Raw genomic sequence first — 18,831 nt, 5'->3', positions numbered from 1 at the left:
GTTCCCATTTTCATTGTAATACGCATTGTCATCGATTCATGGATAAACGACGTTCTGACGGATAAGTGGGATTGGTTTGGATATCGAAAGACGAATAAGTGGGATTGGTTTGGACGAATCCTTTTGGGACCTACGCGTTCAGACATCAATTCGGAATTCGAGTCGTCTGAGGATTCATGAACTCGTGATCAGTTTACACAAGAACGCGTGGTAATCAACCGATATCCCAAAACGGTGCTTTTTTTCTTCCAGACAAGTTTGGCACTACTTTATGGACCCCGGCAGGGTGAAAGCCTTGGTTGGCCTCGCGCGGTATCGATCTATCGACCGTGTAGTCGCAGCAGATACTCGTACCGATTGCGCTACATCCCTCCTAACTGTAACTGGGACTGATGAGTTTACGGGCATATGCGAAGATGTTGATGTCAAATTATCAAACTAACGTATACCAACGGTCCCACCTCTATTGTTCCCTAGAATGGAATAAAAAAGTAAACTGCCGAGAAAAAAAGGCGACGGTCACTGATGACACAGAAGTAGCTTCGGCTCTTAACGAGTTGTTTTATCCTTTTCACAACTTCGTGAAAAAAATAGTCGAAGAACAAATCCGTTAAAAAAAAAATTGATCCAGTCGCAGAGCACCATCATTTCCTCCTGCAACCGCCCTCTCTTCTTCGTTCTCATCCCCCTGTCTCCAAAAGGTTGGCTACGAAGAAATAAACAACGTCTACTGCGTGCAGTTTTTGAACGGTGGTACATGCATGTGACGTTCTCATCACTGGGGACCGTTGATGAGAGCGTTCGGAATGATAATCCATCGTTTTTCGCCGAAAGAAAACGATGAGAATGACAATCGGGCAGGTTTACGTGAAATTATTCGACGATTCCTGATACAAGAAAAAATTCTCTGATGAAGATGAATACGATTAGAATTGATGAATTTCCCGTAACGGGAAGAGCCATAGAAAACAGCTCCAGATCAGTAAGGACGACTGGAATGCTTGAACAGAAAAAAACAATGGTTGAATGATACCTAGACGCTAGCATTATTATAATTTCTTTACACTTACAAGAGTAGTTTTAAAAAAAAAATTCCGACCATATCGCTTCAAAACACGTTTTTAAGTGAGTGATCCTTAACTTTTTCAAACTGAATCGTTGAAAATTCTAAGCGTTAAACGGTTTTTTGTAACGATGTTCGGAAAAGAAGGCTAAATTTGACAAAAAAAAATCCTTTGCTTAGAGTAAAGCTTTTAATTCTTCGGATCACTCCTAGTGAAACGTGTGCCCTATTTTTAAAAACAGTTTTTCTTGACTTTTTTTAAATGTTAGGTTCCCTACACTAGTAATTGTGTTTCGAGAGATTGCAACCATTACAACAAAAACTCGAAGAATTTTGATATTGAATAGCATTCTTTACAAATCCGGAAAAAGGGATCCGTACCAGACTGATCAGTTCGCCCAACGAGGCAACTCTTTACACCCGTATGAAACACGAACTGAGAGCACGTGGATTTGTGATGAAATTCGTCGATGAGCAATGCCAAATATAAATTAAACAAGCAAGTACAAGAAAAAGTTGTATGCTCTACAAAATAAAGTTCAAACGCTTTCATTATACCATTTGCATTGATGTAAAGAGTTGTCTTGTCTTGTGGACTGGTCACTCTGTAATGCATCTGATCTATCTGTTCTCTCGTTTTACAGGGGATATTTCTGGTTTCGATGTAGTTGCAAACATCGTCTCGAACCCTATTTATTAGTGGAAAAACTGTCGTCTGAGCGGTTCACGAGACGAGTACGTCATAGTCGCCGAAACGCTTTTTTTTCTCGGCTGTCAAAAGTTATTTTTGTGCCACATTTCTCACGTGAGAAAGCCGTATGGGGTTTTTTTTCAATTCAAGGAACATTATCTTGAGTTGTTCTCACGATAATCAGTTTAGAGAACCGGCATCACGTATTCGATGTTCGAATTTTTGGATCTTTGTACGAAAAGTGTCCAGGTGGATGATTTTTAGGAGAAAAAGTGTAGGAAATGGGATAAAAGGCTAAATTCAACCACTATTCAATTCCACCGTTTCGACGATAGATAGGTCAATTTTAATTTGTGCAAAAAAAAACAAATAAGAAAAATACAAAAAAAAAGTAAGAAAAACAAAAAAGAACAAAAGTGTTTTTTGGAGAAAAAAAAATTGTTAAATCAATAACAATTAACACTGATAGCAATATCAAATAATAATAAAAGGATAAAGCTTCTGGCGTTAATCAATCCGCTTGGGATGCACCCCCACCAAATAATAATAGTAATAACAATATTAATAACAACTAACTGATAATGATAGTACTAATGATAATAGTATGAAGAACTTTTGAAAATTAAAGTTTGGGGAAAAAATAAGCTATTTTACAGTGACAAACGACGATTTTCATTCGAAACGCTTAAATGGTACTAAAGATTTCTCTACGTCGTGCAAAAGTACGTAAGTCAGAGTGTATTGAGTGTACTGAATGAGTGTTCCACAGCTCGTAATCAATACATATCATTTATTCAGTATGGATAAACGTGCTCTACCGTAAAATTGGTCTAGATTCCATAAATTGCTATACTGTGGAAATTTGCTCGGTTGTAAATGCGCCAAAGCAAAAGAAATCTGAACATGTTCACTCACTGTAGCATTAAAAATATTTGCAGTACAGAGGTCCTGCAACGAAGTGTCGTTGCACCCGGTACGTGTCGGAAAATCAATCAATTAATACTGGTTAGCACGACTGGAAAAAATCGCTGACTGCTTGTTTTTTATCGTATTTACCCTCCAATCACAAAAAAAAGCTCAGAAACGACTTCAATAAAACAGCAACAGCTGGTAACAACGACGAACTTACGAGTTAGATTGGTTTAAGAGTTAAATTAAATTGTACGCTTGAACTATGTGCGAAATTTCCAGGAAAAAATATAATGACGTTGATAGGTGGATCGCTCAGCGGAAAGAAAAGTGCGGGTGAAAAACAACCAGAAAACCAGTTTTGATTTTAAGCGCTTCGTAAGCAACGCAGTGACGTACGAGGTCGCTAGCGGAACTATCCTCGAAACCAGCCGGAAGACCCATTGAATTCCTGTGCACTTTCGTGGATAAACATTAGGACTATTTGTTCATCGCTTATGCTAGAAAAAAATTAAATTAAATCTGAAAAAAACGCGAGAGATAAGATGGATTCGGATGGGTGGACTTTTGAAGTAAGATAACATAGCAAATCCTATTTAAATATCCTTAAAAAAATAACAATTGTAAATTTTCCAGCGAAAAAAAGAACGCAAGAATGGTATAATAATATGAACGGTGAACAGTAGAAAATTTCCCGAGTACGAGCATTAGCAACGCTCGAACGTAACTCTTATCATCAAAAGAACGCTGGTAGTATCGTAACGCGGGGGTGGTGTTTGTTTGTTTTCCCGCTGATACCCATGTATAGTCATCGATGAGCCGTACAGGAAATACCCGCAACTTTTATGGTCCCGAACGTAGTTATGGAAGGAAGGACATGTTTTATATCTTCTAAGCGACGGAGGAAAGTGCACAGCGCTAAGAAATCCCCTTAAGTATTCCCCTACGCGTTCGACTTCAATCCGGAATCATTTGAGTTTTATAAAACTCCGCAGTAATTTACTAGGGCGAGCCGAGTGTGTCAAGTCAGTGTATTTAGCCTTCCAGGGAATCTTGGAACCACCGATTTGACTCTGAAGGTATGAAAACCTCGCATGGCACCAGTTCCGCTACGATACCGAACATAACTGGGCTAAGAAATAAAAAAAAGGTCGTCGAAATCAAAATTTTGAAATTATCTAGAGCATAAAAAACGAGCCGAGTTCAACCCAGCGATTGATACCGTATTTAATTGTTACTTTCATGGAATTTTACGGGGAAATGGTTCTATTTTAAAAGCTGCTTAACAACACTCATAGTTTTACAATTTACTTTATCCGCGGTGTCGTAAGGTTTTTTTCCGGGGATCATATGAAAAAGCTGCTAAGAAAGTTGTCTTGAACTGCTAAATATTTATCAACGGGATTTTCGGGGGAAATCGAACACTTACAGTCACGCTACGCTGAAAACACTCCGTCCCATTCCATCTGGCTCTTTAAGAATGCAAGGGACAGTTTCGAACCGTTGATCGTCTAGCGGTGGTCGAAATTCTTACCGACTGCGTTACATTTCGCTTCTTGTTGCACCCCCTCTGAAAATGAACTCATGGGTTTTTTTTTCTGCGAAGAAGAATGGAGTGGTTCATTCGCACGTGCATTTCCACGTGCTCCAGTTTTTTGACAAGCCGAGAACGTTCTTCTCTTTTGTGAACGCATACATCGGCGTTGCTTATCAAGACATATTTGAACCACACACTGAATAAGACATTAGTCGATGAAAAGTTTTTTTTTCTGAATTCTAACGTCTCCAATTAAACTTTTCGACAGGGTTTGTCGTTGAAGACTGGTTTTCTAGCCGAGCAAGAACTTCCTTTTCCACTGACGAATCTGTTAAGAGACAAGAAAAAGAAGATTCACTGCCATTCGTCTCCTTTTTCCGATGAAATAATGACCAAATTAATAGATAACACATAACCATAAAATTTAAAATATTCTCCTTGAGGTACTCGCTTCTATTTTTATCCTGGAAATAATTTTTTCTACTTCTTTTTTTCTTCTCTACTGTTCTATTTCCTTGCTATTGTAGAAATTTTGGACAGCAGATTTACAGAGATCAGATGAATAAACAAAAAGTGTAGCTGCCCTAAAAATCCTTGTTTGTTCAGATAACTGTTTCGAGTGTGCACTAAAACTGATGTGTAGATTTTTTTTGTGAAAACCACACAAATATATTATTATCTTTATTGGTCAAATTTTTCTTGTGGAAGAAAATTTTTCTTCAAGTCACGAATTAAAGCCTCGAATCGTTGTTTTAAAAACAAAAACAATACGCATTGTAAACATAAGCAATAAACATTGGGAACAGGATCAATAATCAGCACTTTTATGGAAAATTTACATGAGATTTTTCACGTTTTTTCACCATTCTGCAAATCGGTGCCGATCGATGATAGGAGGACGGCGTGTGATGATACGGATGTCGATTTTTCTCCTGTAAAAGAAAAATGTTATACATTTACAATATTTTCAGATTAGAAAAATCTGATAGTTAGAGAAACAGTATTGCATGATTAAATTAAGTAAATTATACACATTAAATTCTGAGTGGGTCGACTCAGTGATCATTATATTATTTTTAGAAACATTGAAGATAATCATTAAAAATCTACGGTCACGTTTCCTTTATTACTTTATAGTTCGCGTTTTTTTAAACGACTCAAGTAATCAAAATCGAAGTTTTGACTTCCAAGACAACAATGAACAATGGAACCGTCTAGGAAGAAAATTAAGCGCAAGAGAATAAAGGTTTATCAATCCCTATGGGGGATACGCCTGCGTGCTCGACTTCAGTTCAGAATCGTTTAAGGATTTGCGGAGGCGAGCCGATGCATCAAATCGGTGTTTTTATCCCCCCCCCCCCCCAAGACAAATCCGATACCAATTTATTGAACCCGGAAGGACGAAAGATTTGGTTGGCACTTCAGCGGTTTCGAACTATTGATCGAGCAATCACAGTCGGACCTCTCACCGACTGCGCTACATCCGCTACATGGTTCGGAACATGTATAGATGTTAGTGTCAAATTGTCAAACGTAACGTATATTAACAGTTCTATCACTGGAATTCTGTGGCATACAATGAAATCGTAAATTTCCAGGAATAAATACGAAATTTAAGGGTGGCTGGATGAGATTAAGAATAATAAAAATTGCTCCCCCCCCCCTCTAGTAGGAAATTGTTTCATTCTTTTAAAAATCCGGTTCAAATCCAGGAAATAATCCTATGAGTATAGTTGGGTCAAAACGACATGAAGCACGGACCGTTGCGCAAGCGGCCGCGATCGGAAACGGTGCGGCAGAGACAGCGGTTGGAATCGAGGTGCCAGGACAATGGCGAACTGCAGAGATGTGTAGCGGTAACGTGAATCCTTACACGATCCCAACCGCTACGCTCCACCGCTCCGCTTTGAGCGCAGCCGCTTGCGCAAATGTCCGTGTTTCACGTCGTTTTGACCCGACTGTAAATCAAAACGCTAGCAGAAACCACTCACATAAAGACCCTCTCGTTGTGAGCTCCGCGGAGTAATTGAACATAATTCCGCATGTGCGGAATGACGTCGTTTTTTGTTATGAACAGAGTCGTGAGCTTTTTCCGGAACGTATATTCCTTCGACGTCATGCGGACCTGAAGGTAATAAGTTATGCTTTTTCTGGATACAATTTAATATAAGGCTATTATAAAAGAATTATTAAAATGAATCAAAAAAGATCTTTGCTAGGTCGGTAGGCTAAATGTAATAAATTTTAAGAAACTTTTTGGTTCCGAGAAGATAGAAAAATAACTTACTGTTTTTAAATACCATCAACGAAATACTTCTGCGAAGAATATGGAAGAAAGTAGGCATCCAGCAAGTGTTAGTGTTGAACGAACAGAAACTGGTATCAACTTCTTTGGAGGCGTTATCAATGACAATTCGTCAATCGCTCCTCCTTTAAAGGGGAGCGAAGTCCCGCCCATAACCTAATGTCGTATCAGTGCATGAAAAAGCGAAGGGCTATTGCCCTCTTATCGATTAGTCACAGTCAGTGAAGTCAGGGAAATTTCTGGAAGTGTAGTAAGTGTAGTTCAAGAAAAACCACTGAAGAAACTATTTAAACGCTGTTTGAGCCGAAAAGTCCACGAAAACTAGAGGAAAAACATTTTGTTTCGAATGAATGTGGTAGCTCGCGACATGCAGAAATGTTTAGTTTGTTGGTTTTTTTTTTCTAAATGATCCCTCCGAATTTTTTTCTTGAGAGGAGGAGAGGAGGAATCGGCTTAAAAAGAGAGCAGTCAGCGTTCACTACTAATTACTCCTTAAAAACTGGTAACAATGTTTGAGACTGCTTTCGGAAAATTTCCAAGGTTTTCTTCATTACAACCTAGGAATGTATCTGCGAGTTAGGATAAAGTTTCTGGCGTTAATCAATCCGCTTAGGATGCTCATGAAATGAAATCCAGGAATTAGAGGCATCAGGAGCACCTGAGGTGTCAATAAATAGAATGAGGCGGCTCTTTGCGTCCGTAGAACTAACGAAATAAAACCTTGTATGTGATTTTTTTTTGATAAAATCATGATCATGATATATAACAATGGGCTTATTCTGTTACGTGTGTGTGTCAACCACGAAATTCGAAAAGGGGAGTGCGACGGGTTCACTGGCGTCAGATTTGTGCGCCGGTGCCAGATAGATACAAAATGGGATGCGACGGGTCCCGCGGCGTCGGATTGGGGCGCCGGGGCCAGATACCTACAGAAGGGGTTGCGACGGGTCCACCGTCGCCGGATTGGTACGCCGGCGCCAGATAATAAGCTAAAGCTAGCGCCCGTAGTGACTTCGTGTGCATTCCGCAAAAGGTAAATGGGACCTTCCGACTGGCAGCTGTTTCATACCCGTGCCCGCTACGCGCGTTTCTTTTCATCTCTATTACTCTTCCGTGCGTCTGTTTCCTTGCATGATTCCCTCAGGTTGGTAGCATGCCTTCCTCAGAAAGAGGAAACACGAAAGAAACCGGCTGTTTAAATGGTAGCCAACAGTTTACATGATCTGTTATCTTTATCAGTACGATGGTGTCGTTCACGTCATTTTATGTTGAGCATCATTCATTCATAGCTGTTGGGAAAAAGAGGAAGGAAGCGCATACTTCCAGTAATGCCTTAAAATTGTGTCTATATTATATTGAAATCGAAGGAGTATTTGGAGCTGAAGTTTGAATATTCTCGAAGTGTAGAATTGGCGCGTTTAGAAAGAAAACTATGAAATCTTTCGCTTTTATTTACGAAGAAAGTGTTGTTGAAAAAACAGAATTCTGATTTTACAGAAAATGTCACTACTATTAATTTCTGATTAATTTTGATTAATTGATCAGTGAATGCGAGTGAAGAGAACACCACAAAAAAGTTTGAAGTCTGGATTTAGCCGGAGATTCAGACTGGTTAACATATAAAGTAACTATTATCCCCGTATGAGCGATGAAACAAAAAATGAAAATCTCAAGCTAAATAAATCTCAAGTTGTGAGTTAGACAACTTGTCTTCAAGGATAAGGTTCCACCGCAGTTACTTTACAGTACACCTATTCGGAAATTGGCATCATGATAAGGTGAAACGATGGTTTGCCAAGTCCTTTACTGTATCAGTACGGTCCCTCCAATATCTTGAGACCAACTTTGCAACACTTTCTTCCATCCCACATTTATTCGCCTATTTCAAAAGTGTCAACTGTCGTAAGTTTCACCGTTAAATAAAACTTTAACGACACCCAATTTCAAACAACTGACTTCCTGGATAACGTTTACTGACAATGGACAAGGACTTTTGGGAATTTTCATTGACAACACTACCAAGAACGTCATAGTTGGTAATTGGATCAAGAAAATTTTCTGAAACTTTGCACGTAAACAACCAAAAAGAAATCGTAAGCACTGTAACTGCACGTGCAAAGTACGAAAAATACAAAAAAAAACTGTAGAAAGATCTAGTGACAAACTGTAAAATGAAATTCTAAAAAAGGTAAAGGATAAAGTGTCTGGCGTTACTCAATCCTTGCGGTGGCTAGCCGATGTGTCAATTCATTTTCTAATTAATTCAGTGCTCCTCTTCTACTTATTTCCTCGTTAAAAAGAACGTCTATAAAAATGAATGGTCTCTAAAAAATTTTCTACTTTCCGAGTAATTCAGTGCTTTTATCCTCCCAGACAAGTCTGGTACCAATTTATCGACCCCGGAAGGATGAAAGGATTGGTGAGCACCAGGGCGGATTCCAACCTCCGATCGATCTTAAATCTTAAACATAGAGGTGGAAATACCTGGTAAAACCGAAGGTAGCGCAAATTGTTCCTGGAAATGCATCCACGTCCTCATGAGCGGATCTTGTATGACAAACGTCCCTCGTGTACGGTGTTTCGAGAAAATGGCCGATAACCCTGTGCGAGTTACAGAAGGGTTGAGAAATATCCGCTACTTCAGCGATTAGGGTAGATTTATTCAAAATGGCTGTAGAACTTGAAGCTCTCGTGCAGTACTCGTATCCTATCCATAGGACATTCATTCCAAGACCCGCAAATACTGATACTTTGTTACTGTTGATGTGAATACATCTATGGTTAGCGTACTCTGCTAAATTTTCCCGACTCCACCTTTTGGCGAAATGGTTGTGTTATCTTCCCTTCCATGTTCTGTACCTTTCTTTATTGTTGTTTTGCAGAAGGTTGCACCCTTCTTCTGGTGTTGTTGAACGCGCGGCGCATAACGCAGGTTTACCCGTGGCAGAACACGAACGGCGAATATTTTTGTATTGTCTTTCTGCTGGAGGGTCTGGCGTCGCCGGTCCTTATTTTAATAGTTGTATTTTTGCTTACTATGTTATTGGTATGTTCTTTGATGAAACTGGTGTCGAAATCCACTATCACCTCCTTCATCTTCCACTGACTTGTTTAAATGTCTGCCTTTACTCGGTGCTTCAGAACTTCGCGTTGTGCGCGAAGAGCGAATTTGGCGAGCAGTTTTTGAGCAATGAATGATCCATCCAAGTCAATTTAAACATTTTCCAGCTGCATCACTACTGAGATAATTGTCTCTAGCAGTTTTCCTTGCGCTAATTAAACGCATCACCCCACGAATCTGAGGTGGTACGGATTTCGGAAAAACGGCCCGGGAGATACCGCTTCGAGCTCTCTGGTGCGCTATTTTCTACAAAGAGTTCGATTGGACCGCGTTAGCGTTGTGCACGCGCCGCATCTTGCGCACCGTTTTATACGTTAGGGAATTAGGAAGAAATGGACGGAATCACTCTCCTCTCCACAATCTACTATCTTGTATGAGAATAATCCATCTAAAATCCGTTTCACCTCAGATTCGTGGGGTGATGCCTTTAATTGGGTGCCATTCCCATTCTTCTACAGTGCAAGGTAAACGGCTATCGCATAGTTATCTTTCGTAGCTGGGTACCGTCGTAGTAATTTACGATATTCTTCCCTAATCGTATTTTCAAACAGTTGGATTTCTGTAAGTTGCGTGAACAAGATTGGCTGTGGACGTTAGCGTTGAAAAGCGTCCAAAAGTTAACGGTGTCCCATATTTTTCCACCAAATGTCGGCACTGGAATCGTCGGTACTTCAGATACGGCTTTCTCTAATTGGCCTGGGATTTTGGTTACTGGTAACGCTTGGTCTGCTATGTCTGCTGATTTTCTTGTGTTCACGCGCCTTCCGTTTCAGTTTGCAGCGAGCTTTTCTGCGCGGTTTGTGGCGTGGTGAGCCTCCTCTACGTACTCTAGCGCTTGCACCTCTTGGTCTTCGCTCAAGGGGTCTATTGCCTTGACAACATTAACAAATACATCGAACTGATTGGTGACTAGTTTGCTTGTTGCCTTAGGCTAGGTTAGGCTCAGGGATTCTCCTAAACTGCGAAAAGGATACTATCCTTAGAGAAATTTTGAATTTTCGCTTAAATTCCTACAATATTGCGCAAGAAGTGTCTTTTTTTTTGTTCTCAATGTGATGGGATCAGACATGGATAGTTTACTATATCAGCGACTGACGATCTAACTTACCGTATGCGAGAAGCGAACTGAGCGCTATGTGAAACGTAATAAAGAGGAGTCGTACCTCCTCAATGGTTTCACCTCCGCATCATAAGCATAAACAGCTTCTGTGGTGGTCCAGTCTATGCGAAGGCCAGGGTTAAAGGCATCACCCCACGAATCTGAGGCGGTACGGATTCCAGGTGAGGTATTCTTAAACGGCATAGTAGATTAAGGAGAGGGGTGTGATTCCGTCCGTTTCTTCCTAATTACCGTAAAAAACAGCCCGGAAGATGCGGGGTCTTAGATTATGGAGACGGGGGTAGTTCCGCTCATCTCTCCCTGCATTACTGCAAGCAGTCGAATCGAAAATGCTGTTTTGTACGACGTCATCATTGCAACGCTCCACCCTTTGCGCCGTCTCCTCCCTGCGATTCGTCGGAAATCCAATCCGGACTGCCCCGGTAGGCAATAGGGACGCTACGAGTGCTAGGGTGGCGCTCTGCAATAGAAAGCATCGTACAAAACAGCATTCAGGGGTCGGCTGCTTGCAGTGATTCAGGGAGAAATGAGCAGAATCACCCCGGGCTCCATAATCTAAGACCCGTATACGGATACTCCACCTGAAATCCGTACCACCCCAGATTCGTGGTATGCCGCCTTTAAGCAGTGCAACCCATACGTTATGCACTAGTTCGCACAGAACTGGGACTTGCACTTATGAAAGAGTACCCGTATATTAAATAGTGAAAATCAATAAATAAGGAATAAGTAATTTCAAACATAGAGCCGGAAAAACGTCTTTCAACCAAAGGTAGGGCAAAATGTTCCTGCAAATTGATCCCCCGCTCTTACAAGTGGATCTGGGATGCCGTACCGTGTCGCATACGAAGTTTATTTGTTCTGTCAAAAGTATAGATAGCCCCTTTAGTCATGGATATGTTGAGAAAAATCGCGCTACTTCACCGATTTAACCGCAATTAAGACAAAATCATGTGAAATTCTATACTACAGTAGCCGATGCAACTGTGAATATATGTTATTGCGTAGAATAAGGGAGAAAATCACTATGGTCCAGTTCGAAAGGAAAACTTCTATTCTGTCCCAGACCGTGCCAGAATGAACTGGAACCGCTAGAATTTTAAACTTTCAGTATGTACTATGCCTCCAAAAACGATAAACGGTGGTAAAAAAAGGTTTTTTATTTATTTCCCACAACAAATAGTTCTATCTGCAATAGAACTATTTGTGGTAGGATGACGTCGATGACAGATTTTCTAGCTCAACAAGAATCCTCTTCTCTACAGACCAATCTGCTAAGCGACAAAAAAAAAGAATTATGGTCATTCGTCTCTACTTTCCGTCGAAATAAAAACCAAATTAATAGATAATTAACAGATTTAAAATTTAACTTTATAAGTTATTGGAGCGGATTATCCTGAACCGACTCATTAAACATCACGAAGAAACAACGCGCGACGAGCAAGCTGGCTTTCCTCCTGGCCGATCTACGACTGACCAGGTGTTCATCGTCAGGAGAGTGATCGAAATCTGGCAGTGGTATTCGAAGCCAATGCAACTAGCGTTTCTGGACTTTGAAGCCACGTTCGACTCTCCTTATCAAGGCCGTCTTCTCACCACGTTCCGTCCCGATGGAGTAGCAGGAAAATTCGTTCGCTTGCCTGATGACATGAATCAGCAAACAACTACTGCAATTCGAGCAGCAGCCGGACGTACAAGGCCGTTTGAGATGGTAACTGAATTAAAACAAGGGGCAGTGGCAGGACCCTTCCCGTTCCATTTTGCCATCGACGACATTATGCGAAGAACAGTCGACCAGTGTCCTGCCGACATTGTCTTAGCACCATCTGGGTGCCCCTTGACTGACCTCGAGTACGCCGACGATGTTGTTATATTCGCGGAAAGCAGTACGAAACTTCAACATGTTGTCAACCTTGTATCGAAGCTGGCCGCAGCCTATGGACTACGCCAACACCCTGATCAATACAAGCAGATGTAGATCTCTTCGAGACCTCGGACAGGAACCAGGGTGGACGGACAACCGACTGAACTCGTCGATGGTTCTGTTACCTGAGCTGTACGTTGAAGAACAACGGCAGCTACGAGAAAGATATTCAGCAAAGATGCGATAAGGCCATTTCTGGATTTAACTCCTTAACGAAATGTCTGTGGTCGACCCCCATCATCAACGGAGTCTACCTACCCGCAATTCGCCCCGTCATGATGTACGGATCTTAGGCTTGGCCGCACCATCTACAGTGATGGAGAGGCTTGAATGCACGGAACGAAAGCTGCTTAAAAGGCTACTTGGCTACTTTTGGCTCAGGGAATGCCACAATGAAGATCTTTACGCAGAAATTGATGTGGTATAAGAAGATATCAAGATATCAACATCTTGCACCGCCATCGAAAGTGGCTGAAGTAAATCGTCTTCGCTTCTTTGGTCTTATATTAAGGAGACCGGCAGATCGCCTTGTCCAACGAGTTCTGAAGAGTTCGTCGGGTTCGAGCTGGAAGAAGCCACCTGGCCGAAAACGGAAGTTCTGGACTGAGGTGGTAAAAGAGGACCTGAGGACACTCGGCGTGCATAGGCAGTTCAGCGGAGACGTAAAGTTGAACATAGAATATGGAATAGCGACGAATGAATTGCAAGTTCTGTGCAGGCTCTCGTAGAAGATCGAGAGGGTTCAGCAAAGCTATGTTCAAGGACGGCACACCTCGGCAAAGATGCGGGTAATCGCGTCAAGGGGTGACATCAGCCCGCCGATTTAGTCAAGTAAGTCAAAATTTAAGAATTTAAAACTAACATATTCGCCTTTATTTTTATTCTACGACTAATCGTTTCACTCCTTTCTCTACCAGTTAGATTTTATTTCGTCGTTTCTGTTGAATTTTTTGACAGTAATTTTATAGAGATCAGATGAATAAACACAAAGTGTAACTGCCGCGAAAATCCTTGTATGAACAACTGCTTTAACTGTTCACTTAAAGGCATCACCCCACGAATCTGAGGTGGTGCAGATTTCAGGTGGAGTATTCGTATACGGGATGGGAGACTATGGAGAGGAGGGTGATTCCGTTCATTTCTTCCCAATTGCCGTAAAAAAACGGCCCGGAAGATGCGGAGCCGCACAAAGCTGGCGCGCTCCAGTCGAACTCCTTGTAGAAAATAGTGCGCAGGAAGGCCTGAAGCCGTATCTTCCGGGTCGTTATTTACGGCAATTAGGAAGAAATGGACGGAATCATCCCCCTCTCCATAGTCTCCCATCCCGTATACGAATACTCCACCTGAAATCCGTACCACTTCAGATTCGTGGGGCGATGCCTTTAAACAAATTGATAGATTTTAGTGTAAACTCTATACACATATTCTCATCTTTACTGTACAAACCTTTTTATGAGCAAATTATTCTTAAAGCCACAATTAAAGCATCAAATCGTTTTACAAGCAATCCGCATTGGGAAAAAGAACAAGTAGCAACAATTTTAAACAAGACATGCATGAGATTTCCCGCGTTTTCTCAATATCCGGCAAATTGGTGCCGCGCGATGAACAGAGGGTGACGAGCAGCAGCACGTTCCATTCCGCTTTTTCTCCTGTAAAAGGAAAATTGGTAAGTAATGTAGGAGTTATTCGATTTGACATTTGAAGATTTAATAAGAATAGTATTATTGAATTATTAATTACTATCAAGTGGACACCACTAAATAGTATAAAACTAGAATAATAAAAAAATTGAAATAAAAAATCAATAAAATAATGAATCATTGATCACATTATAGTCATTATATTATTATAACGTTATGAACTAACAGTATTCTAAACAAACTCCAAAGTTTCACTTCTTACTGTAAGAAGTTTTAGACTGTGGAAACAAACAGCGAACAATTTGACGAACAGAAATACAACTCCGGGTGCGTAACTGGGTTGCAAATGATCACTATTTTGTATGAAAAAAATTACGATAGTCATTAAAGTTTAATGGGTATGTTTACTTCTGTAATTTGTTTACTATTCGAGACCGAAATTTCAAAATCTAAGAGATTTGGAACCCGTAAAAAATGTTAAAGGATAAAGTTCGTTGATTAGTCGATTTGAATGCTCCTACGTGGTCAATTGAGAATCGTTTGAGATTTGATGAACGCGATTGTGCGGTCACAATCGAACCTCTTTCCGACTTCGTTACGCTCCGCTAACGGTATACCTCCGTATGGTCAGAACATGTTACTGTCAAACTTCCATACATAACGTATATTAATGACTCTATCGCAGGAATTCCACGACTTATAATAAAAGAGTAAATTACCGTGGAAAAATGCAATATTTAAAATGGCTTGATAAATTTAGATATTATAAAACTTCCTATGCCTAATAGGAAGTTGTTTATCCTTTACAGAACCCCTTTCAAATCCAGAAAATAATCCAAACCAAAATACTAGCAGAAACCACTCACATAAAGACCCTCACGTTGAAAACTTCGTGTTGTAATTGAACATAATTCTGCATTTACAGAATGACGTCGTTTTCTTTCGTTAACAGAGCTTCGAACCTTTTGCTGAACGTGTATTTCTTCGAAGTCTTCTGGATCTGAAGGTGGAAAACTACGTTTTTATAAAGACACAAATAAAAAAACAAAACTATTGTAACAAAAAACATAAAAATGAGTCAGTCAATCCTTTTGTTACTGTAGGTTAAACGTTAAACTAGGGAACATTCTAGATTTTTAACATACGAAAAAAAACCTACCGCTTTTAAATACTATTAACGAGACACTTCTTCGGAGAATATGGAAGAAATCAGCCATTTAGTAAGAGTTAATGTTGAACAAAAGGAAACTGATATTAACTTTTTGGAAGACGCTATCGGTGACCACCCGTCAGTCGCTCCGCCTTTATACGGATACGGTGACCTGCCCACGACCAAACGTCACGCGCGTCTGTGAAAAAGAAACTGATCACTGCCTACTGATTGATAAACACTAATGAAGACAGAAGAGTTCATGGAAGGAAACTAGTGAACTTTAAATTTTCAAGAAACTATTGATTATTTTTCAAAAATTGATAAAAATTATTTGAAAAAAGACTCCGCTTAGCTTTTTTGTTTTTGTTTTTTTTTGTCGAGCTCAAGAAATCTGAAACAGAAAAGTTCTGTCGATATATAAAGATCGTATCTCCTATTATGTTTCGAATTCTTCTTTTGTTGTATTTTCTGGACGTTCACTTTCAATGTTGAAATTATTTTGGGAGCAAAGGACAAAGAAATGGGTTCCTAAAAGAGGGCAGATCGCTTTTTTCGGTTTATTCCCTGAAAAATTGGTTACAAAATTCCAAACAATGCTTTCCGAAAAGTTTTCATTGTTCAGTTTTTTTTTTCGACTAGTAGGGTCTCGTAACGTTATAATAAGATCTTTTACAAATACAAAGTTACGACATATACCATTTGAAAAGCTCTTTATACTCGATTTATCGTTGCCCTTGCTTTTTTAGTTGTTGTTTTTATATCTGAGATGACGTTGTATTTACATAGATTACATATGATGATGTACATTTAGATTTTTTCGTAGATGCTGTCAATGCAAGAATTTCGCAGAATTCACTTGTTGAGCTTTCTCATCTCTGTTCAAAAATGGCAAACAACGGCTGAGTGGCCTATGTTGAACTTTTCGACAATTTCTCGCGTGGTCTTACTCGTATCAGCTTCAGTACACAGTTTGTGGTTGTCAACTTGTTGGTTTCAACTGCAACTTTCCCAATCTTCGAGACCGAAATCGCGATTGCGAACTTTTCAGGGTACTCCGAGCAGCCGGATCGGGTGGCTAAAAAATTTGGAGGGATGCGAGGGAAAGTCTTCTTCTTGCATAAAAACTAGCCACTACATGTCGTCAGTCTGACTCAGATAAAGCTGCACAGTTTCGACCTCACCATCGTTCTTCTGGGTGCTGCCACTTCCGGCTCTGGATGCAACTTCATTGATGAGGATGACCACAAACCGGACCTCCGGTCATTCTCTGGTGGCTAGTCCCTGGACTTCTATAACGAGAGACTCCACACACCGCCTGGACGGTGGCAGTCGTCGACGTCGATGGAGAATACGTCAGCGATTGAAAACTAAATATGTGAGGATAAATAGTCTACAAATGGAATTATCGAAGTGTAACAGAAACTGATTGCCAAGGTAACACTTATATGTTTGTACACTCGTTCAACACAAGAAGCAGCAGCTAGGTTACACGCCCCTTTCCCTCACATTCTTACACTAAAGTCCCGGGGAAATAAGTGAAAATCCGTGACCCATCAGCAGATCGACCATTCGTCATCCTCGTCGAAATCAGTACTTTTTTTTCCAAATGTATCATATTACGTTAAATCATAGCTTAAGTGCATGAATTATTTCTTTAATGAACAATTTTCGCCTCTGTTCTCAACAAATGCAGTGTTTCTTTTTAGGAGGTCTCATTGACTTAGTTCAAATCATTACAATCAGACCTTTTTTCGTCACTGGTTAACTTTCGTTCTTAGATTAACGAAACCGGATGATTTACAGCTCTAAACTTCTGAACTTTAACTTTTAAAGAAACATTTTTTGCTATCCATTTTCAGAGAACAGAGTTCTGTGAATTTTCATTGACAAAACAACCAGAAATAGGCGTAGTTGTTTGATCGGGAGAATTTTGTGGAACTTTGCACCTGACCATAAGAAAAAGTGACACTGTGACTGAACTCGCAAATTATGAGAAACTAAAGAAAAAGTGAAGATTGTTTGATCTCACAGAATCACTTGAGGTTTACAAACGCGTGTTTCGCCTCAACAATGACTTTCGGGGGGAGGGGGGCTAATCGGCGTGTCAAGCCAGTGTTTTTTTCCTTCTCTACGAAACTGAAACCAGTTTGATTGTGTTCTACTTTTTAAGCAAAACCAAGATTGTTATTGATCTTTATTTTGGCTAAGGTTTGAAACCAATTTGTTTACCCTGAAGGTATGAGAGGCATGCTTGGGTCTAAGGCAGCTTTGTCATTTGTAAATGGACTCGGGGCTTCGTGTAGAGGACGATGGCGCGGTTCATTTGCACGCGTATTTCATCGCATTCTAGTCCTCTGATAATTCCAGAACGTTTTTCTGTTTGTAATCGCATGCATCAGAGCTGTTTACTTGACAGAATTGAAGAGATATGGACCATAGATGGAATAAATAAAAATGGAAATATGGAAAAATCAAAATACTAAAATCTCAAAGTAAGTGAAATTCCGTCTATGGAATTTCACTTACTTTGAGATTTTACGTGACCCACGCGATTTTACGTGACCCACGCGGAAGGTTAAGCATTCTTTATCCTCTTCGAAAGTATCCCCTGTTTTGACGGTATCAAATTACATTAAATCATAGCTTGAGTACATGCATTATTTCTTTATCGAGCAATTTTCTTATGTGTTCTCAATTTTTCCTCCAGAAAATCTTTTGTCGCCTAGTTAAAAGTATTACAAACTCAAATTTTCCCCTCACTGTTCGATTTTTGCTCTTAGTTTATCGAAAACAGGTAATTTACAGTTCATATATCTTTTAGGAAAACGTGTGCGACACCCAATTGCAAAGAAACGACTTCCTGGACTCCTTTTATTGACAGCACTATCAAAAACGTCATCGTTGGCAGTTCGAAAATTTTTTGAAAATTTGCACGTAAGATGAAAGAAAAGTAACACGATTACTGCATTAGCAAAGTATGACAAATTAGTGAAAAAAAAACGATTGTTTGATTTCCGAATCGTTTGAGGTTTACAAACGCGTGTTTAGTCTAAACAATGAATTGAGGGGCTAGCCTATGTACATATGTGTCAAACCAGTGTTTTGACCCCCTATACGAGACTGAAACCAATTTTTTTTTACCCTAATGGTATGAAAGAATTCCCTGACTTCAAAGGCAGCTTCAAGGCACCGTCCGTGCACTCGCAGCAGAAGTACTATGTCATGCTCTCCCTCCTTAAAGACAACACTCCACGAATCTGAGGTGGTACGGATTTCAGGAGAAGTATTCTTATAATAGATAGTAGATTATGGAGAGGGGTGTGATTCCATCCATTTCTTCCTAATTGCCGTAAAAAACGGCCCGG

General features: G+C 40.2%; 4 protein-coding genes across 4 annotated transcripts; 2 read left to right on the top strand and 2 right to left on the bottom strand.

Annotated features, from left to right (window-relative positions):
* Positions 1-5,024: 5,024 nt before the first annotated feature.
* On the bottom strand, positions 5,025-6,545 carry RB195_017210 (uncharacterized protein; the record flags this gene model as incomplete). The annotated part of the gene is made up of 3 exons (XM_013436557.1): positions 5,025-5,132; positions 6,192-6,325; positions 6,488-6,545. 3 exons carry the CDS (start codon positions 6,543-6,545, stop codon positions 5,025-5,027), a joined length of 300 nt encoding a protein of 99 aa, XP_013292011.1.
* A 5,732-nt stretch (positions 6,546-12,277) lies between these two features.
* RB195_017209 (uncharacterized protein) lies at positions 12,278-12,724 on the top strand (the record flags this gene model as incomplete). Its single annotated transcript, XM_064184105.1, has 1 exon — positions 12,278-12,724. One exon carries the CDS (start codon positions 12,278-12,280, stop codon positions 12,722-12,724), a length of 447 nt encoding a protein of 148 aa, XP_064039986.1.
* Positions 12,725-13,062: 338 nt separating this feature from the next.
* On the top strand, positions 13,063-13,398 carry RB195_017208 (uncharacterized protein; the record flags this gene model as incomplete). Its single annotated transcript, XM_064184104.1, has 1 exon — positions 13,063-13,398. The coding sequence occupies one exon, from the start codon at positions 13,063-13,065 to the stop codon at positions 13,396-13,398; it is 336 nt and encodes a 111-aa protein (XP_064039985.1).
* An 813-nt stretch (positions 13,399-14,211) lies between these two features.
* On the bottom strand, positions 14,212-15,530 carry RB195_017207 (uncharacterized protein; the record flags this gene model as incomplete). The annotated part of the gene is made up of 3 exons (XM_064184103.1): positions 14,212-14,322; positions 15,180-15,313; positions 15,473-15,530. 3 exons carry the CDS (start codon positions 15,528-15,530, stop codon positions 14,212-14,214), a joined length of 303 nt encoding a protein of 100 aa, XP_064039984.1.
* Between the last annotated feature and the right edge of the window lie 3,301 nt (positions 15,531-18,831).

Source organism: Necator americanus, chromosome II, assembly GCF_031761385.1.
Source record: "Necator americanus strain Aroian chromosome II, whole genome shotgun sequence".
NCBI classification, from domain to species: domain Eukaryota; kingdom Metazoa; phylum Nematoda; class Chromadorea; order Rhabditida; family Ancylostomatidae; genus Necator; species Necator americanus.
Note: the sequence above shows the minus strand (reverse complement) of the source record. Positions and strands in the feature narration are given on the sequence as shown.